General features: G+C 40.2%; 2 protein-coding genes across 2 annotated transcripts in view; both read right to left on the reverse strand.

Moving 5' to 3' along the window:
* Positions 1-287, reverse strand: part of LOC137757484 (trophinin-like) — a 64,230-nt gene extending 63,943 nt beyond the window's left edge. Inside the window, 1 exon segment of the mRNA XM_068534200.1 lies at positions 200-287. The gene's annotated coding sequence lies outside the window, so the exon portion shown is untranslated.
* On the reverse strand, positions 86-22,625 carry LOC137756315 (G2/mitotic-specific cyclin-B3-like). The gene is made up of 7 exons (XM_068532616.1): positions 22,513-22,625; positions 18,750-18,881; positions 16,413-16,499; positions 11,506-11,603; positions 2,694-5,859; positions 1,668-1,766; positions 86-292 (listed from the first exon to the last, which is right to left on the reverse strand). The coding sequence occupies exons 2-7, from the start codon at positions 18,843-18,845 to the stop codon at positions 86-88; spliced, it is 3,753 nt and encodes a 1,250-aa protein (XP_068388717.1). The 5' UTR covers positions 18,846-18,881; positions 22,513-22,625.
* Between the last annotated feature and the right edge of the window lie 217 nt (positions 22,626-22,842).

Here is a 22,842-nt window from a genome sequence, read left to right on the forward strand (position 1 = left end):
TATTCTACTTTGTATTGTTCTTATCTGCCTGCTTGTCTTATCTTGTCCCCTAGGTCATAAGCTCCTTGAGGGCAGGAATCATGGCTTATTCAGCTCTGTAGACCCAGTAAATTTTCACTATGTTTGGGACCTGGCAATGCTGAATGAATAATTGATAAAGAGAACAGCAGCCCCTTAAGGCAGCAGTTGTTAGGCTTACCTGCACCTCCACCAACCAGTCCACGAGAATGGCCCTCATGTCACTGTTGATATCAGTCTGCCTGGTCATGTATTTTTTAAGTATGAACTTTTCCTGGCAGCAAGAATAAAGAAGTGTTAACAAATAAACTCTTCTTGTGGTTCAAAAATTGTAACTTGGGAAAAAATATTTGCAACTAACATCTCAGAAAAAAACTGTAACCTAACATAAGTAATTTCCTCAGGGTTCTAAATCATTATTTTCAGCTGGTATCAGATAGGGGCAGAGCAAAGTATCCTTTTCCAGACAAGTTTCAGTTATCCTTAGGAAATGGACACACATGATATTTAAGTGTCAGGGTGGATATTGAGGAGCCCAGGAGAATATGGAATATGGGCAGGAAGACACCTATGACTATAGATGAATACCAAAGAGATTCTGCCCCTTCTTTGCAATTCAGTCTAAAGCACAATACCAGGCTGTGTAGAGGAGTCCTTCTCAAACTTTAACATGCATATGTGAAAGATACTTGGGGATCTTTAAAATTCACATTCTAATTTAGAAGGTCTGGGGTGAGGCTAGGTTTCTGCATTTCTTTCTTTTTTTTTTGAATTTTATTTTGTTTATTTTTTTATACAGCAGGTTCTTATTAGTTATTGATTTTATACATATAAGTGTATATATGTCAATCCCAATCTCCCATAAGACCCCCAAGTGAAACCAATACTGCTGAGCTAAGGCTCGCACTTTTAGTATAGTAAAATTATCTCTTGCTTCCTCCAAGGTATACTAGAAAAGGTACAGGCTCTAGAGTCAGTTAATCTATTGCTGTGTCTCTAGAGAGAAGATGAGATATTCATCCTTCCTCTTATGCATGGCCTGCTAAAATTCTAGTTAGTAGATAACCTTGGTCCCATCTGTTCCACTGAGAGACAGAAGAAAATTTGGAATTGATGAATATTAGTGGTAAAAGAGACTGGCAGATTTCAAAGGAGAAAGAAAATTTCACCAGGTTGGAGAGCTGGAATAAAAGGTCTGGTTTTACATATGATGCCAGAAACTTGCATAGAGAAGGGAAAAGATCCCTAAGAGCAGTCACTCAGAAAAAGCCCGCTTGACAATTTTTGTGTCTGAGATTACATCCTCAGCAATTAGAGGTGTAGGTTTATGGTCTCCAAGGTAATTAGACTTTAGTTCATATCCCAGATCTACCACATACTATTTGTGTTGACTGAGCAGTTTCCCCCAACTATGAAAAGGAGATAATAATACCTACCATCATGAAGTTATTGGGAAAATTAAACAAGATAATGTTTATAAATCCCTTAGCACAATGTTTAACTCATAGTATGCTACCAGTAGATGTCAGTTGCTGCTATTATTGTTTTCATCATCATTATTACCTCCCCTTTAAACGTGCATTTGAAGGATGTGTGATGAGAAAATGAGAACTGGAAATCATTGCCCCTCACCCTCACCACCTACACACCTCTCTCTCCTTCATGTAACTGAAGATATCCTTAATATATATTGAGTTGAAAAATGGATCATTGTGGTCCTTGTCAACATCCTCCAGTGGGGTCATCTGCTTGGAAATCACCAGAAAGACATATTAAGAGAAAGATTCCAAGAAAAGCTTAGCACACATACATAAAAAATGACTCCTTTCTTCCCACTGTCATCTTCTCCTAAGGTTCCTCAAGCCTTATATGTCCTGGGCCATAACAGAGCACCCCTTGGTCCTGTAATCCTCATACTGTTGAGCAACCAAGAAATGCTTAGTCCTCCTGTACACACCTGCTCTGCCCTAAGAACCAGACACTATTTTTACAGGTAAGCTCAAGATTCTCCAAGAAAGACATTCTTGTCTTACCCTTTCAAATTGTGTCACCTGTCTTCTTAGGTCCCTTGTTATGTCTCAGTGCTTTGATCTGGCCCAGTTCATCTTCCTGTTAGCCTTTTCCTCCCTTCTACACCTTTAACCAGGTTGTTCTGCCTACAAGAGGGGTCTTTCTTCTCCTGCTTGCCAAATCTCATCCCTTAGTCCTTCCAATTTACAACTTAAAAACCATCTTCCTTGGAAGATGCCTCTGTGAACTTAACCCATCTTTGGCTAAGGTCCAATGTAATGCAGATTGCAATCACTAAGAAAGGCAATTTCCTGAAAGAAATTGTCTAACCACTACTGAAAAGCGTATATATACATACATACATACATACATACATACATACATACATACATATATATATATATATGTATGTATGTATGTATATTTACACACACACACACACACACACACACAGTATTCCAGACCCTTGGGGGTATTCCTGGAATAAATACTTTCTAATTGCTCAGGTACATCACTACTCCAATCACGAAGTCAAGAGATTCTACAAGGCCAACTTGATTTAATACCAATTGCTTAGGAAGGCAAAAAAAATCTCCTTGCTAGCAGCCACCTCCAGGACAACAAAGAACACTTCATCTAATTTAAGAAGAAAGAAAGCAGAATACCTCCTTCTCTGATCTCTTGTCCTGAGATGAGAAAGGTTTATTGGAACTGGATCCACAAGTACTGGACTGGCTTGTGGTACTGAACTTGCCCACACTGGACACGGTGACAGTGCTGGACAAGCCTGTTCTAGAGTCAGGGGCAGTGGTGGACACATGTGGGCTGGTTTCAACTTGGAGGATGATGAAATCTTTGAGAAATGTGTCTTCTTTGTGAGTGAGATTCTTTTGCAAGGCCAATGGCTCCTTGGAAGACAAGTCTTTCTCACTGCTGGGCTTCTCCTGCAAGGCCAAGGGCTCCTTCAGGATAGCCTCCTCCTCAATTGTGGGATTCTCCTGCAAGGCCAAGGGCTCCTCGAAGAGGGTCTCTTTCTCACTCGTGGGCTTCTCCTGCAAGGCCAAGGGCTCCTTCAGGATAGCCTCCTCCTCAATTGTGGGATTCTCCTGCAAGGCCAAGGGCTCCTCGAAGAGGGTCTCTTTCTCACTCGTGGGCTTCTCCTGCAAGGCCAAGGACTCCCTCAAGATGATTTCCTTCTCAATGCTGGGATTCTCCTGCAAGGCCAGGGGCTGCTTAATAAGGGACTCCTCTTCACTGGTGATGTTTTCTTGCAAGGCCAACTGCTTTTTCAAGAGGAACACCTCCCCCTGAGCAGTGGGCTTCTTTAAAGATAATTGCCCCTCTATGCTCACTGCCACCTCAGTGGAGAGCTCTTCCTTCAGAACCAATGGTTTCTTGAAAAGGAATTCCTCTTCAGTGGTGCTTTTCTCCTGCAAAGCCAACAGTGCCTTCAAGGAGTCCTCTTTGTTATCAGTCTTCTTCTGCAAGGCAAAAGACTTCCTGAAGAGGGATTCATCTTTGTTGGTAGGTTTAACATGCAATGAAAATGGCTCCTGAAAGGAGAATTCCTCCTCAGTGGTAGACCTCTCCTCCAAGGTCAACTGCTCCTTAATATATGATTCTTCTTCAGTGGTGATATTCTCCTGCAAGGCCAATGGCTTCTTTGAGAGGGACACCTCTTGCAGAGTGGTGTGTCTCTCTTTCAGTACAGATGGATCCTGGAAGAGGAACTCCTCTTCAGTTGTAGACTTTTTTTTAAAGGGCAACAGCTCCTTAAAGAGTGACTCCTCTTCAGAGGTAGTCTTCTCTATGACCAGTGGCTTCTTTAAGAGGAACGTCTTCCCCTGAGTGATTTGCCTCTTTTTTAAAGATGCCGGTGTCTTGGTAAGAACTGCCTCATCAGTTGAAGACTTCTTCCTAAATGACACTGGCTCCATAAAGGAGGAGTCCTTACCTTCACCAATCATATTCTGCAAGTCCAACTGTTCTTGGAAGATAGGCATCATCATTTGAGTGGTACACTTTTTCTTCTTTAAAGATAATGACTCCTTGGTAGAGACTGCCACATCTGTGGTATGTTTCTTCCTAAATGACACTGGCTCCATAAGAAATTCATCTTTACTGTCTATATTCTCCTGCAATGCCCATAGCTTCTTCAAGAGGGCCAAATCCCCCTGAATGGTGTCCTTCTCTTGCAGTGCAGATGGTTTCTTCAAGAGGGACTCCTCCTCAGTGGCAGGCTTTTTTTTAAAGGATAATGGCTCCTTAATGAGTGACTTCTCTTCAGAAATGGTCTGCAATACTAGTGGCTTGGTCAAACAGGACATCTTACCCTGACTGGTACACTTCTTCTTTAAAGACAACAGCTTATTAGAGGAGGTTGCCTCCTCAATGGTACGCTTCTTGTTAAAAGCCAAAGGCTCCTTTAAAAAGGACTCCTCCTCAGTTGGGGTCTTTCGCAAGACCAACGACTTCTCCAAGATGGACACCTCCTCCTGAGTGGTGTGCTTCTCCTGCAATGCTGATGGCTCTTGGAAAAGGGACTCCTTAGGGGTAGGCTTCTTCTTAAAGGATAACGGCTCCTTAATGAGTGACTTCTCTTCAGAGGTGGTCTTCTGTAATACTAGTGGCTTCTTCAAGCGGTACCTCTTCCCCCGAGTGGTACGCTTCTTCTTTAAAGGTAATGGCTTCTTGGAAAGGGTTGCCTCCTTAGTAGTATGCTTCTTCCTCAAGGAAATTTGTTCCATAAGAAATTCATCTTCACCATCCTTTTTCTCCTGCAGTGCCCCTGGCTTCTTCAAAAGGGTAACCTCCCCATCAGTGGTGTGCTTCTCTTGCGACACAGATAGCTCCTGGAAGAGGGACTCCTCCCTAGTGGTAGGCCTCTTTTTAAAGGACAATGACTCCTTAATGAGTGCCTTCTCTCCAGAGATGGTCTTCTGCAATACTAATGGCTTCTTCAAGTGGGCTATCTTCCCCTGAGTAGTGCACTTCTTCTTTAAAGATAATGTCCTTGTGGTGAGGGTTGTCTCCGTTGTGGTAGGTTGTTTCTTAAAAGCCAATGGTTCCTTAAAGATGGAATCCTCTTCAGTGTCGATCTTCTCCTGCAAGGCCAATGATTTCTTCAAGATGGACACCTCTTGTTCAGTGGTGTGCTTCTTTGGCAATGCAGATGGTTCCTGGAAAAGGCACTCCTTCTCAGTGGTAGGCTTTCTCTTAAAAGACAACAGCTCCTTAGCGAGTGACTTCTCTTCAGAGGTGATCTTCTGCAATACTAGTGGCTTCTTCATACAGGACACCTTCCCCTGAGTGGTACACTTTTTCTTTAAAGACAACAGCTTCTTGGTGGGGGTTGCCTCCTCAGTTTTAGGCTTCTTCCTAAAGTTCGTGGGCTCCATAAAGAAAGAATCCTCTTCAACATTGATGTCCTGCAAGGCCAACTCCTCCCTCGTGCAGGACTGCTTCCCCTGATGTGTGCACATATTCTTTAAAGATAATGTACTCTTGTTGATGGCTGCCTTCTCAGTTTTATGCTTCTTCCCAAAAGTCATTGGCTCTACAACATCACTGTCAGTCTCCTCCTGCAAGGACAGTGGCTTCTCCAAGAGGGACACCTCCCCCTGATTTGTGCCCTTCTTTAATGACCTCTTGATGAGGATTGTATCCTCAGTAGTGGGTTCCTCTTTTAAAATGAAAGGCTTTTTGAAAAGAGATGCCCCCTCAGTAGTGGGTGTCTTGGAGCTGGTAGGTGTCTCCAGAATGAGCGGTTTATCTATAATATTTGGTACCGTGGTGGTTGAGACTACTACTGGTGAGAGTTCCAGCTTATACCTGTAAAGGAAACAATGTCTGGGTAAGAAGCATGTAGTTCCTAGAATCCTCACCTACCATCTCGTTTTGTCACTATACTTACTAAATGTATGGAAGTGGAAAGGGCTTCAACCCCAAGAGACAGACTAGAGGGTAAAAATCAATGGGTACCATAGTAAATCAACTAAGTAGCACACAGTATAGTTTCTATGACCTAGGTCCCCATACTTTTCTAAAAAAATTTCCCTGAAATCATGTTATTTATGCTTTCTCATATATGATTTATTAACTTTATTTATATACAAAGGCTTTTATTATAATACTTACCACACTGTATGAGTGATTGGCTTATATATGTCTCCCTCACTAGCTGTATTTATTTGTCTTTGTCTAACAGCACCAGGCATCTGATAAAATTCAGGTTGAAATTAATATTGTTTGAAGGCTTATGAGAGAGGATTATAAGAGAGTAAAAGGCTTATAAGAGAGAGTTGGGCTGGTACTTAACGTTCATGGTATCTAACTATATTCCTTTCACTCTAGGCTATTTACAAGATGTTTTCCTAGTGGAGATAATAAAAAAGACCAAAATAAACATTTGTTCACATGTGTCAGATGCAAAGCTTTGTTTTGAATAGGACTGCATATCCAATCAGAGTGACTAACCTGGTGTGACCAAATCTCTGGATGACTAGAAATCAGAATAAGAAAAGGGAGAGAATTAAAGGTAAATACGATCAGTCTGAACAAGAGTAAGTACCTTCAAAAGACTAGATATTATATGATTCCTTTTATATGAAACATCCAGAGGAGACATATCCACAGAGGTATATCCATAACAGAAAATAGGTTGGTGGTTACCTGAAGCTGGGAAGGGGTAGGGAGGAGGGTAGAAAGGGACTGGGAAAGAGAAGGGACTATGGGTATGAGTTTCTTGGCAGGGGGGTGCTGAAAAAGTTCTAAAATTAGATGGTGGTGATGGCTATACAACTCTATAAATATAATTTTTTTTTAAATTACTGAATTGTTAAAAAAAAAGAAAAGAAAGTGCCTCAAAAGGTTCCATCTGACCAGATAGGTTCCAGGTGCCTCCTGATGAGAACTTTTAGAAGTAGTCTTCAGATAGTCTAGTTATGATAGAGCATGCATTCTGAGTCTAGACTGCCTGGCTCCAAACCCTGGCTCCTCCATTTACTGGCTGGGTGACCTTGGGCAAGTTAATGCTCTATGCTTCACTTTTTTCACCTGTAAAATGAGGGTCATAATATTACCTCCTTTATAGAATTATTGTAAAGATTTGAGCAATTGATATGCATAAAAACACTTAAATCATTGTTAGAACAATTACATGCCAATAAATCAGATAATTTAGACAAAATGGACAAATTCTTAGGGAGATACAAACTACCAAAACAGACTCAAAAACAGAAAATCTGAACAGAGCTATAACAAGTAAAGACACTGAATTAATAATCAAAAACTACCCACAAAGAAAAATCTAAGCCCAGATGCCTTCACTGATGAATTCTACCAAACATTTAAAGAAGAACTAATACCAACATTTCACGAACTCAGGAAGAGGTAAGAATAGTTCCCAAGCCATTCTATGAGGCCAATATTATTCTGATACCAAAAACAAAGACATCAGAAGAAAACTCAAGTCTGATATATCTTATGAACACAGATGCAAAAATCCTCCACAAAATACTTGCAAACCAAATCCAGCAGTATATAAAAGGATTATACACTGTGACCAACTAGGGTTTATCCCAGGAATGCAAAATTAGTTTAACATCTGAAAATCAATTCATGTTATCACACCATATTAATGGAATAAAAACGAAAGCTACATGACGAGATATCTCAATAGATCTAGAAAAATCATTTGACAAAATTCAATACCTTTTCATGATAAAAGCACTCAACAAACTAGGACTAGAAAGGAGATTCCTTACCTATGAAAGAACGTCTATGAAAAACCCAAAGCTAATATCATAGCTAATTGTAAAAGACTGATGTTTTCCTCCTAAGATCAAGCAGAACACAAGGATGTCCAACTCTCTTTTTGGGGGGTGGAGGATTTGTCATGTAGTAGTGAATAACTAATATAGCATTGCTGACACTTTAGAACTGAACCCCTCTGTTCTTTGAATAAAGTACAAACTCTTTGCCATGGTCCATAAGGCCCTGGTGATCTTGCTCCTGCCTGCCTCTCCAAGTCCATCTCTTAAAAAACACTGGTATAGGAAGTAGGTGTTTAGTGTCTATGATATCTAAAGCCTGGGGTGATCAGAGTAGGCTTCCTCAATAGAGTGACCAACTGTTCTTGTTTGTCTAGGACTGAGAGGGTTCCTGGGATGCAAGACTTTCAGTGTTAAAACTGGGAAAGTCCTAGGAAAACCAGAATAAGTCGGTCATTCAACTCTTGGATGGTAAGGATGTTCAACTCTGAACACTTCTATTCAACACAGTACTAAAGGTTCTAGCCAGGGCAATTAGGCAAGAAAATAAAATAAAAGGGATCCAGATCGGAAAGGAAGAAGTAAAACTACTTATATCAGCAGATGACATAGCCTTACACATAGAAAATCCTAAGGAACCCACACACAAATACTATTAGAACTAATATACAAGTTCAGCAAAGTTCTATGATTCAAGATCAATATACAGAAATCACACGTATTTCTATATCCTTGCAATGAACAACATGAAAATGAAATTATGAACACAATTCCATTTACAATAGAATCAAGAAGAATAAAATGCTTAGAAATAAATTTAACAAAAGAGGTGAGAAATTTATACTCTGAAAACTACAAAAAAAATGTTAAAAGAAATTAAAGATCTAAATAAATGAAAAGACGTCCCATGTTCCGGGATTGGAAGACTTAGTATTAAGATGGTAATACTGCCCAAATTGACTTACAGGTTCAAGGCAACTTCTATAAGAATCCCAGCTGGCTTATTAGTAGAAATTGACAAGCTGATTCTAAAATTTATATGGAATTGCAGGGAACCCGGAAGAGCCAAAACAATCTTGAAAAAGAGGAACAAAGTTGGAGGAATCACACTTCCCAATTTCAAAACACACTACAGAACAACAATAATCAAGATAGCATAGTACTGGCATAATGAAAGACATGTAGGTCAATGGAATAAAATTGAGAGTTCAGAAATAAACACATTTACAGTCAGCTGATTTTCAACAAGGGTGCCAAGACAATTAAGTGGAGAAAGATTAGTCTTTTCAATAAATGGTGCCGCGGCAACTGGATATCTATCAATACACGCAAAACAATGAAGTTAGACCCCTAACATACACCAACAATAAAAATTAATTCAAAATGGATCAACAATCTAAGTTAAGAGCTAAAACTTTAAAACTCTAAAAAGAAAAAAATCTTAAATGTTCATAACCTTGGATTTGGCAATGGTTTCTTAGATTATGATACCAAAAGCATAAGCAACAACAAAAAAAATAAATTGGATTTCATTACAATTAAAAACATTTATGCCTCAAGGAACACCAAGAAGAAAATGAAAAGACCTACAGAATGGAGGAAAAATACTTGCTAATCATATATCTGATCAGGGACTTGTATCTAAACTATATAAAGAATTCTTACAACTCAATAATAAAAAGATCAATAACCAAATATTTTAAATCGGCAAAGGATCTGAATAGACATTCCTCCAAAGAAGATATGCAAGTGGCCAATAAGCACATGAAAGATTCCCAAATCATTAGTCATCAGAGAACTGCAAATCTAAACCACAATGGGATACCATCCCACACTCACTAGAACGGCCGTTAAAAAAACAAAAAACAAACAAACAAACAAACAAACAAAAAAACCTCCCAGAAAATGGCAAGGATGTGGAAAATTCAAAACCCTCATCCACTGCTGGTAGGAATGTAAGATAGTGTAACCAATATGGAATACAGTTTGGCAGTTCCTCAATGAGTTCAACATAGAATTACCATATGACCCAGCAATTACATTTCTAGTTACATATGCAAAAGAATTAAAAACAGGTGTTCAAGCAAAAACTTGTACACAGGTGTTCATAGCGGCACTATTCACAATAACCAAAAGGTGGAAACAATTCAAACATTCATCAACTGATGAATGGATAGACAAAATATGGTACATCCATACAATGGAATATTATTTGGCAATAAAAGAGGATGAAGTACTGATACCTGCTACAACATGGATGAACCCTTAAACATTATGCTGAGTGAAAGAAGCCAGATACAAAAGACGATACATTGTACAATTCCATTTCTGGGAAACGTCCAGTATGGATAAATCTATAGAGACAGAAAGTAGACTAGTGGTTGCCTACAGGTAGGGAGGACTGAGAGGTGGCAGCTAAAGGCAGAGTTCCTTTTGGGATTGATGAAAATATGCTAAAATTCACTGTGGTGATGGCTGCATAACTCTGTGAATATACTAAAAACCACTGAATTGTACATTTTAAGAGGGTGAATTGTGTATGTGAATTATATCCTAATAAAGCTGTTACCAAAAAAAAAAAAAAACCCCACTTAGAATAATGTGTGATTACAGTAAACTCTCAATAGATGTTAGCTATTAGCTCTAGCACTATTATTAGGGTCCATTTCACTGAACTCTGAATGAGGACAAGAATGTTTATGGCATTTTGTGAGGATTTCCCTGCTAAAGTCAGAATGGTGAAAGAAATTCAAAAGAAAATAACACAGGGAATTAAGGTCAAAATACACACGCAAATCCCAGGAATTTCATTTCAGCAAGAAACTGAGTAGGGCTAAATGCTAATCTTCTGGTATGATTTCTTTCTGCTGGGTAATTAGCAATTTGTCCTGTGGACCTGGCATGTTAATTTTTTGGAGTTCCCCAAACTTTTCCCCTTACCATTTGGAACCCATGCTTAGCCGGGTTATAGCTATCTAGCTGATCTATTCTATTCTTCCAGAAAGAAGTAATTCCCACTGGAATGAGGAGAGGATATAAAAAGGTCTCACTCCACTTTCTAACTCTTCTTCTAATAGAAACCTTCCTAGGAGTAAATCCTTTTCCCGATCCTAGATGAGAATACTCCTATCTACTTGCAGAACCTGTGATCAGTTCCCTATAACAGCTGGAAAACACACATTTTTGGCCTAAGGAGATAGTAATTTCTCTACAGTAACAAGGAACAAACCTCCCCCTAAGGGTTCTAATGGGATAAGCAGACTGGCAAGCTATCAGCCAGCTGCTGAGAATCCCCTGAAAAGTTAAGTTGCCTCCACACTCTCAACCACAGAGTAGCTCAGTCAAGGACTGAAGTACTAAAATAGAGAAAAGATGAGCACAAGACCTTTTGGCAAATTCCTCAATGACAACAGCTCTTTCAATATGCACACACCATGTAGGTGGGTGACAGAGGGAAAGAGGGAGAGGGAGAGGGAGAGGGAGGGAGGGGGGCAGAGAGAGGGAGAGAGAAAGATTGGGGGTGGTGGTGAGATGAGGCCTGTAATTCTTCAGCAATTTAGTCCATCTGAGCACCCAGAGTTAATGTAGTACTCACCACTGTAGCTCACTAAAAATGTTCTCAATGGGGACAAAAGGCAGTCAAAAGGATGTCACACCCTCTCCTTTACCGTATAAAACAATGCCATCTGAGTCCCCTCGTACTCACCCACAAGCAGGTGTGTTCCTGTTTTTCTTCTTGGAAACATCTTTAACAAACTCATTACTGGCTTCCTTCTTGGGCTTGGCAGGTTGACTTTGAGAAGCCTGCAAGAAAAAAAAAAAAGGTGGGGGGGCTGGTCTGGAGGAGGAAGCAAGGAAATGGAGAGAGAGAGAGAACCTCAAATTACCCAATAGGTGGTTCTCATAGGAAGGTCCTGACACACATCCACACCCTGGACACCTTGTTTGGGTGTTCCCAGGAACATTGATCAAAACATCTTACAACCAGTATGGTACTGGTGCCAACTAGTCATGATGGAAGCTGGCAGTACAGTAGTCCTGGTGCATATTAGCTAAATAGCAGCCCTAAGTGATTTCAAGATACATATGATGTAGTTCTGATCTCCAATGTCAGGTATACTGGCTGGCAAATTCTCAAAAAGATGTTTTGTAAACATCACATTCCATTTTGACCCCATAAGATATTTAGAGGGGGGGAAAAGGCAATATAACTGGCTTTGCTGCCTGAGTATACCAAGATCAACTAGCTTTTCAGGATAGACCTCTAATACAACACTACCTGTGATACATCTATCCCATCTCACTGAGGGGATATTTATTTAACATGGGGCTCTAGGGAGCTCCACCAGAAACTCTAATCATGACTAATTCTATTAAACAGTAGAAGAGATCATGGGACTGTGAATAATGTCAATAAAAATAATCTTAAAGGTTATGCCTTTAAAATGAAACAAACTGAATCTAATTATATTCCAAATAAATACCATAACCACACTGAAGGACAAAAGAAAGAATACAGAAGGAAATACAAGATAATAAACAACTAATCCAAGTAAACACAGACTATACACCCTCACCATATACATCCTCAGTCAGGATGCATTTGTGGGATGGTGGAGAATATTGCAAATAAATCTGGAACTCTTTTTAGTAGGTGTGTTTATTATGGTGGTGTGAAAGAAGTAATTCTGAAACTCTTTTATATGTATTATAGTATTGAGTAAATGTGTTGATGATCTTGGGAACCGTGGTTCTCATTGTAGAGAAGGAACATATAAACACGGATTGAGGAATACAAGAAAGAACCCTGTACGTTTTGGAATGGGAGCTGTGTGGACCCATGATTTCTTAAATAGGTATATGTGTATATACATCTGAGTATACAGGAGTGTATGTATTTGTATATATAGATATATGTGTATATATATATGTTTAAGTACAGATATGTGTGTATCTATATGTATATATACATGCAGACATTTCCTAACTCTGTCTGCAGAAAGGGCAGAAAAGGCAGACACCCCAGTAGCACACCTAGCACTGAGATCTTGGTCTCTAATACCATTCCCCACTAAAAGGAACAGGAATTCTTCACAGAAATGGTTGACTCCATGGCAATAAAATAGGTACAAGAACATCCTGGAACATCCTATTATGCTGGAAAGAAAATGCTCAAAAAAATGATGATAGTATGTCACAAAGACACAGTAGTCAGATTAAAGGGGACCCTAGTGACCAAATCTGGGACAATTTGAGCACCAAAATAATAAAATACAATACTGAACAACAAACCACTGAAAAAATAGGAATTCATAAGTCTATACCAATAATAAATAAACAGGGAAGAAGGGAGGCCTCTGCTTGTAGACTGGTAAATGGGGAACAAGTGCTAGAGTTGGAAAAATCATCATAAAGATTGTGTTAGGCAAAAATCATCAATGAATGCTAAATCTAGGGGACATTTTGATGAAGAGTGGCTATTTGGAGGCTCTTAAGAGTGTGTCCCACAGATTATTAGTTGCAAGAGGAAAAAAAATAAACAGTAATTATACAGCGGAGAAACCAGACAACATCTTGACTGGGTGATCAAAATTAACCTCACCAATGAGGGACAGATGGATGTCGTGTGCCTCCAGATGTGATACTCTAAGGACAGAACATCACCTACACGATACTCCAGCCAAGCGTATATAACATCAATCTAATCACATGGAAACATCAGACAAACACAAAATGAGGAATGTTCTATTTTTAAAATGGGGGGTTGGGTCGGACTGTATTCTTCAAAAATATCATAAAAAAACAAAGAAAGGCTATGGAAGTGTTCCAGATTAAAAGAAGCTAGAGACATGACAAGTAAACGACCCTAGACTGGATCCTTTACTGGAGGGGGAAAAATGCTTATAACATTGACTTTACAAAGTCAACAGAAAAAAATTGGAATATGGACAACAGATTACATAAAAACACTATATCAGTGTAAATTTATAAAGTTGTTGACTGCACTGTGTTTATATAAGACTATTTCTCTGAGGAGAAATAGTATATAGAGACTCTTTCTCTATAGACGCTGAAATACCCTAAGTATTTCATGGTAAAGGACCATGATGTATGTAAGCAGATAGGATAAAATGTTAGTAATACGTGAATCTAGGTAAACAGCATATGTGTGTTCTTTGTACTGTTTTTTATTTTTGCAACTTTTTATAAATTTGAAATTATTTCCAAATGAAGTATAAAAGAATTATGCCTTTGTATCATCGTATCATAATAAGCAACTACAATCCAACAGGGAATTCTTTCTTAGGCCCTCAAGTTGTTGTCCACCTCTGCTCTTCAAAGAGCTTGACACAGTTTGCATTTTAATTTCACCTAAAGTTTTACAGACTCCTTGTGTGTCCAGCTGAGATCCAGAATTGGAAAAGATGTGCGTTCTTGGCAGGAGAGAGGTGGAGACCCTAATCCCCAGGGTGAAACTTTCAACTTGCCATGTGTGAAGGTTCAAAGCACTAATATTTTCAGATCTAAGCTCAAGGGGACCTTTACCAGTATCTCCCCATAATTCTTTCACCAAAAAATAGGAAAATAGAGATGACAATCCTACTGACAAAAAATAATTTAGGAAATAGACTTTATCTCCTCATCCACTGGCTTTGGACCAGCTCTAACAAATCAAAAGTCCTTCCCATGCTGAAAGGATAAAGGAGAGGGGGAAAAAGAACACTCACAGCAGACTAACTAATTAAAACAGATCAGCTCTTTTGGCAAGCCAGGACCTCACTGTGGTGAATGTTGAGGAGAAGACAGATATGGGGACATGTAAATGAAGTTATACTGACAGGAAGAAGCAAATCGTCATAAAGGGAATCCCCAAAGTTCAGAGAGAAAGGAGTCCTCAACCCTCTAAGAAATGAGCTCAGACGTCTGCAGAAATGCCCAACCCTGGAATGGCTTAGGTACACTGTAATGATGGAACTTTGTCTGGAAAGCACCAAAGACCATTCAAGGTGACCAGAACTTGAACGCAAAAGGGATACGGGCTTTCTGAGCTTCTGAAAAGCTAGAGGCAGAGATACTGCTCAGGGATGCCTTGCTTCCCCAACCCTGGACAGGTATGTGGCCTAACAGATGTTGAATTCAGTTGGAGAATCAGGAGGGTCTTAGCATGTGTTTCCTATTAATTAATTTGTGTTTGTTCTCTATGAATGATGATATAAACTTCACGACAAAAAAAGGACTGAGACATGGCAGGAAAGTTTTTCATATGTGGTTAGACTTTGCTTTGCACAGTGTCACTGGACTCCCATCAGGGACTCTGGAGGCCAAGGGAAGCTACATTAAGATGGGCTGCATCTGCTCCTGATTTGTGTGGCTACCTTATTTCAACCAAGTTTCTAGAGCCATGGTTAAATAAGTCAGGAAATGAATCTAACCTTACAGGTCTGTGTGGGAGGTAGCTCTTTCAACCAATCTAGAGTAAACCTGATTATGCAGGAAGCTGTAACACAATCATACATGTTGTAATCTGCATGGGGAAAAGACTGTTTTAGCACAAAGGTGGTCACATAGCATCTAAAGAGCAGAGATACAAAGGGGAGAACTTTGCCAATGCTTATCCAATCCTGCCCAAGGGGGTAAAATATTATCTAGCAGATGTAAGAATTCTGGTAGCCACAGAAGGACACTATTATAGAGGGCAGGATAGGGTTCACTAGGGTTCTCTGTATCCTAGATGAAACAGACTTCAAAACCAACACTGGGCAAGTCTTTATCTGTGAAGTGGAGATAATTATAGTATCTGCCTCAAAGGATTTTATGAGGATTAAGTGAGTGGATACAGGGAAAAATGCTTAGAATAGTGCCTGACACGTGGTAAACACTCAGGAGACATCAGTTACTATTATTTTCTAAGACCAAAGATTACCTCTGACTCAATTCTATATTCAGTTAGTAACTTTCTAACTAGTAAATTTGATTTTCTTTGCTGGCGCCTTAATAACACCAGAAGGGAGGTAACTCGGAAGTGAACTCAAGAATTCTAGCCAAAACTGAGTTTCTAGATCTCCTTAGTTGAAAACCAGATCATGGAACTGTGGTCATCAACGGTTCTGTACATCAGAGGACATTTTTGATTGTCACTATGACTGGGGTGCTGCTGGAACTTAATGCTAGGGACCAGGAATGCTGGCTGAAGTCAGTCGTACACAACAGAAAAACTTTCCTGTTCAAAATGCCCACAGTGCTTGAATTGATGAACACTGCCCTAGACTACAATGAATCTACCAGAGTACTTGCCTCCAAGGCCTACGCAACCAGCTGAGCCACCTCTGGACTTTATCTAAATGCAAGATCCCAAAGTTCTCATATTTGTCTACAATTTCGTATCTCATAATCACTCTGCTGCTTCCAGAGAGCTCCATCAATTAATCCAGATGGTATGTGCCAGCAGAAGAGCCACTGCAGTTTCTGAAATTGGGTCATTGATTCCAAATAAAATTGGCTCTCAACATTCTAGAGAGGGTCAGAGTTTGGTAAACTGGAAAGGTCCCTCAAGGAAGAGGTTGTCTAAACCTTATGCGACACCATGGCAGAGGATTGGACTGGCATACTCACGTTGGTGAGATCTTCAAAAGCTGACCTCTTTTTCAGTGGTCCCTGAGGTGAAGATGGAGATATCTTTGCTTGGTAATTCTCCTCTCTCTAAAAAAGTAAAAGAGGTAAATGCGTATATCCAATTGTGAGCAGTCTTTTCAGGGACTTCAGGTCATCTTTGGGGCTCAGGCGGGGAATGGCTGAATCTCCAAGCAACTGCAGACGCCTATAATAAACCCCAATAAACTACAACAAAAGGAAATTTTGGCACCCACTGCTTAGAGAGTCCCTGAAGGAGATAATCATTGATGATAGGGACAAGGCTGGGAGGAGAAAAGATGACTGTCAGTGTAACTCTCAGAATGAGCAAACTAGCTTGGTGAAGCTAATTTTCTCTCTTACTCCTCTCATATTTATGGCTATACTAGCCAAGATTAACCATCACCACCCCCACCACCCTGCAACTCCCACTCATTCCTTTAATATGGACGTTCCCAGGTAAATTAGTTCAATAATTTAACAAAACTTAAGTGTCTCTTATGTTAAGTAGTTGATTTAAGACATTCTCAATAAGGACAATAACACACGTACCTAGATACTGATCCAGGATCAGCTCTTTATTAGCTATTGACCTCGCACAAGTCACTTAGTTTCTGAGACTCAATTTCCTCATCAGTAAAATTGGGATAATGACCTACCTCATTTGAGGATCAAATAAGAGAAAACATGTTTTTTAAAAATCGATATAAACTGTAAACGGGCAGAAATAGTATTTTAAAAGTATATAGTCCAATATGTTTTTAAACCTCATAGGGAAAATTCTGTACTTTAAGAAAGGAGTTTGGTAATTCATATTAATCCCTTTTAGTGTATACAAGGGAGAGGTGGGGGAAAGGAGGAAGGGTGAATATTTTGGATCAAAGGGAGTTTCCTTTCTAGGTAGTGTTTATCTACACATGCCTTACCCCACTCCCAAATGAGCAAGACTATCTCTGTGCGGTTAGAGGTTAAGGTAAATCACGCTGTAGGGCTTTTCTGTTCCCTAACAGTTTTTATTTGGTGAAAGTCTCCTAAGTATCAGATTTCCTTTATGAATTGAGAACCCTGCCCTACCTATGTCAGAGAGTTGTTAATAATGTGAAGCAGAACATTGAGGTCCGACCATTTATTTTCCCTGTTCTCTATTTACATCATGGACAGTTAGTACATGACACAGTAAGTGATTAGAAATTTAGAGAACTGGATTCATATTACAATAGAACAATCTAGCACAGTGGAGCAATCCTGAAAGAGCTGAGAAGAATTACTTCTGTTTTTCAATTGATTAAGCTAAGAAATAAGTAAACTATTAGTCTCTTATCTAGTTCATGATAAATAATCCTAGTGGAAATAATTAGCAAAAATAAATTAGTATTTTCTCTCAAATTGGCTGAGAAATTAACTGTTGGCCTGTTATCCAATTCCTACTTAATATTACTGGTAGAAATAACCAGCCCCAAATAAAAATCAATGGGTAAAACTGAACTCAATAAAATTTATATTTGCAAAATGTGCCCTGAGAGAGTTGGATTTGGAAAAATAACGGCCACAAAAGAAAACTTACAGTGGCAGAACTCTAATCAGAAAATGTGATATGGACAAAAATCTGATCAATGTATCAAATCTTTCTTGCCAAATTTACATAGGAAAAACACATTTGGCCCCTCTAAGAAAATCATTTCAGTGAGACAAAAATGAAAATGATTAGAAAGTGTTTATCTGTGCTGAGAGAAAACCAATCAAGGAAAATAAATTGGCCTAATGATGTCTGCTCCAGGAAATACTCTCTTAATGACAATTCATCAGGTTAGTAAAATTCTGATTAAAATATGAATGATGAGGAACATAGAACATCGCAGGGTCGGAATGACAAACTATCCACAAGGTCAAAACAGCAGGCTCAAAATGGGCCCATTCTTCAAATTTAATAGCTGTAAAAAGCATTATAATACGTTTGTTGACCTAATCTTCATACCCTCCCCAGGATGTACCAAGCAGCCACCTGGCAAGGTGCTTTGAGCATCTCAGAGAAAGTAAGAGTATAGATGTGATCACTAATGAGAACTGAGTATTTTTTGCTTTTGAAAGTTATGGAGAACGGCCTTCATCTTAGCCATGCATTTACGGGAAAGAAGAGTTGACACTTTCTCCCTAAGTCCTAATTCGCTGGTCTTCTCCAACTACAAGGTCTGCCACCCTTTGCCACTTTCTCAGATTAAACCACACATATTTCAAAAGATGTAGGGATGAGGATAGGGACTGAACAAACGCAGGAAGAGCTTATTTGAAACACTGTTGGGAGGGACAGCTTGCTCTAACCTTTTCAGATGGGCCATGATCACTGGGCACAATTTTGCTGGACTGAGATTTCTTAGTCTCACGTCTGGAGCGCTGGGGTGGTAGTGGCAGTGGCATTTCTTATGGATTCAGCAGCATCTATCCAAGGCAGGGCTGCAATCAGAAAAGGACTCTTTAAAACACCATTCACCAGAAATATCAGAATTCTCTGGAGATCCTTGAGAAAACCCAGTCTCTCTATAGCATCCCTAGGAGAAAACATACTTTGATTTAAGCAGATCTGGGCTCAAATCTTGGTTCTACCACACTTAACCATGGGCAAGTGACTTAAACTCCCTAGGCTTCAGTTATCTCATCTGTAAAATGGAGATAAGTATACGTACCTCTGCAGGGCACTGTTCAAATTAAATGAGATACTCTATGTAAAAAGCTCAGTACAGTGCCTGCCACCCCCTGTGGGCACTGGGACTGTGGCCTAGCCCCTAGTTTAGCCTAGGAACACTGGGGACAAATTAACAGTTTTGCATTGAAAATAATCAAGAACATGACAGATCATATAGTATGGAGGCTCGCTGGTAGGGTTAATGTTCTTTAAAAGGCATGGGGTCCTGGCCACAGCAATTATAATGATGCTACAGAGAAGGCAAAAGAATACACTGCACACACACACACACACACACACACACACACACACACACGTATGCACAATAGGCCAGAGGGTATTCAAAGGCTGCATTCAATCAAGAAACTGTAATCCTGTTCCAGACACCCAGTAAGAAAAAAATAAAATAAAATCAAAAGATAACAGCAGAAGGAACTAACTTGTTGAAAATCACTTGACACAAAAATTTAACAGTCATTACAGACCTTGGGAGAGTCCTACCTTCACCCCATCTCAGTGTGGGATCCCATTCTACATTCCTTAAATTTCTTTTAGTTTGTGAGTTCCCAATAGTATGATATACTTATGTATCTTACAAGCAAATACATAATTAGGAGGAATCAGCTCTTGGATATCCAAGAGACCCTTCCCACTCAAATACAACTGCCCTTCCAAACCCACCCATATTCAGTGTCCAAGTTCAACTGCATTTGACAAAGAACAGGCTTCCATAAGAGAGACCCTAAAGGCAATGCACCAGATACTTCAGGCAATGGAGATACAAACACAAATAAATCATGTATCTTACCCTAGAAGTATTCACAGGCACAGCTCTAACAGTAACATAAAAATATGACAAATGATTTAAAAATGGTAGATAAAAAGTACTTTAGAAACATAATGGAAAGTCAGTAATCTTGTGGGAGATTCCATCTGGACTTAAACGACAAAAAGGTTCCCAAGTAGACAGGGGAGCTTTCCAGGCAAAGAAAGCCTGAGCCTAGGCGGAGGCTTGAACATGCAGAGCACAGCAAGTCTGGGAACATCCAAACTTGCCTGGAGTGTGGAGTATAAAGAATGCGTCGGGGAGGAGTTAGAAAGAGGCTGCAAGCTAGGCTGGGGCCACGCTGGTAAGACTGCAGAGAAGACTGCAGTTTGAGGGGAAGGTTTAAGAAAGAAGAAAGGCTAACTTGGACTTTGCTTTGGATGGAGAATATTAAACATTTTGTTGGCAAGGAAAAGTCAGTACAAGTATGTGCCTTCACATTTACTATGTCAGTTAATCCTCCCAACAAAACTGTGAGGGTAAGCAGGGCAAGTACAATTCTTTCCATTTTATAGTCCCAGATGAGTTAAGTGACTTACTACCCAGGACAAATTATTAAGCAGCATAGAATACCCAGCTCTTTCCAGGGCTCTTTTCTAAAATACCATGAAGTCTCTCTGATTGTATGCAAAAAAGATTCCAAAATAGCCCACAGCCCAAAGTGAAAGGCCATAGTGTGGTAGTATGAGGAGTAATGAGGAGTTAGAATGAACACAGACTTTTTTTTAAGAAGCAACTGGGCTCCTAAATCAGCCAACTTAGCATCTTAGAGCCTCAGTTTCCTCATTTGCAAAAGAGCTATACCACCTCTTACTTGCAGAGGTATTGTGTGGCTCAAATGTAAATTTGTATGTGCAAAGCTTAACCTGGTAAGTACTCAGAATAAATGGTGCGTCTTATTCTCCTTCTCTTCCTCCAAATCCAAACCTATTTTCCATCTCATCCCTCAAAACTCAGCCAAGCAGCAATAAAGCTAAATTGAGTGAACCCACCCTTAACTGCACTGTATGAAAACCACTCACTCCACTATTACTATTCACATCTCATACAATTTTTTATGGATGACCAAAGACTCATGTTCTGAAATCTTTATCTTTCAAGCGGAAAGAAAAAATCAAACTGGAGTCAACAGGCCAGAAAACTTTCAGCTGATGACATCACAGGTTGACTAAACCTCAGAGAAAATAAGGTTTTTCAGATGATGGTCATGTATCACCTTCATTATCCTGAACAATAATCACTTGCTTTGGGGGACACAGACACCGACTTAAGTAACTAATTTCCCCGCCACTAGGTGGGGGGAGGGGATTGACACCACCAGAAACATGCTTTCATAAAAGGACACTCTGCAGAACACTCTCAACTTCTACCACCTACAGAACCCTTAGCCTTACTTGGACAAAAAAATTAAAATCCTTTCTACTTTCCAGACATCTCCCCTACATACACACTGATGAGTGTTGAAGACTCTATTGGGCATCCCAGGGCTGGTGCTGAAACCCACACAGGGGCAAGTTGGCTTGTTTAGAAGCCCAATTGCTCAGAGTCCAAAACTGTAGATCAAGACAATCTCAGGAAACAGTAGCGACTTCTTTTCATATATAAAGGCAGGTTACAGACAGCAAGACACTGGGGAGAGAAAGCAGCATGGTGTCAATGAAAGCAGCACTGAGCTGGGAAGGATGCCTAGGCTCTAGTTCTAATCCTGCCCTAGCTGGCTGAGTGACACTGGACAGGTCCCTTTTCCCTCTCCAGGCCTCCTTCCCCCACCTAATAAAATGAGATAGTGGGACCAGAGTCTCCTCGACATTTAGACCATGGTCAATGGACCAGCAATATTAGCATCACCTGGGAGCTTGTTAGCAATATAAAATCTCAGGCCCCGAGGTAGGCCTTACCAAATCAGGAAGTGCAAGTTAATAACCCCAGGTGATCTGTAGGCACTTTAAAGTTTAAGAAGCACTGTTCTAGGATCCCTTCAACTTCTGACACTCTAGGATTCCAAGAGGACCATAGCAGAGAGCAGTGGAAAGCCAGAGTTGGAGAGGTTTGAGGTGGTGATGATAGAAGAGAGCCAGTGGAGACAACAAGGGAGGAAGGACACATGTTTCCATCTTCCTTCATATCCTTCAACCTGTAGTTCAAAAGACATCCCTCAAGTAGCATTCTCTAGCTTAAATATGTCTTGTGGATGAAATTGATCCTGCACAGTTTCGCTTGTGAAAAGACGTTATGTAAATGTACTCTGATTCAGGCATGTGTACTGGTAGCTCCATTTAAAAGCTGAGACCCAGTTTTGGTTTTCTGTTGTTTTTGTTTGTTGGTTTTTTTGGTTTGTTTGTTTTTTTGCTTTGCCATCTCACCCACTAATACACACTCCCTCCCCAACCTCGTACAGGGCTCTCTCCGCAGACTGCTGACTGACAGGAAAAAGCAAAGGTTTCGTGTCAGGGATCCCATGCATCCCGGCAAAAGAAGACAGTGAGTTACAAGGGACTGCAGTGAGGCTCAAGGACCCACCCGCGTGCGACACAACCGGACATTCAAGCGGGCAGTACAAGTTCAAAGGTGCCTACCTCATATCGAGATTGAGGGCAGAAGAGGAAAGACCACGGACGCAGTCCTAGCCCAGGAGAGGCCCGGGAAATGACCGGAGCTCCGCGTCGCAGCAACCGGCGTCCGTCTCAACTTACCCCGTGCTCTCTCCAATCAGCCCAGCAGAGAATTTTGAAAATTACAGCCCAGGAGGCAGAGCAGTGGTGATTGGCCAGCAGGGGCAAATCAGCGTGCAGTTGAGACTTGAGCTCGCCTAGCAAGGAGGGGCGGGGCTGGGTATTTTTAAACTGAACTCTGCAGCTAATTGACTTCACAACGGGGCGTGGTTTCCTGTACCCCTGGTTGCACTG

The sequence above is a fragment of the Eschrichtius robustus genome, chromosome X, assembly GCF_028021215.1.
Source record: "Eschrichtius robustus isolate mEscRob2 chromosome X, mEscRob2.pri, whole genome shotgun sequence".
NCBI classification, from domain to species: domain Eukaryota; kingdom Metazoa; phylum Chordata; class Mammalia; order Artiodactyla; family Eschrichtiidae; genus Eschrichtius; species Eschrichtius robustus.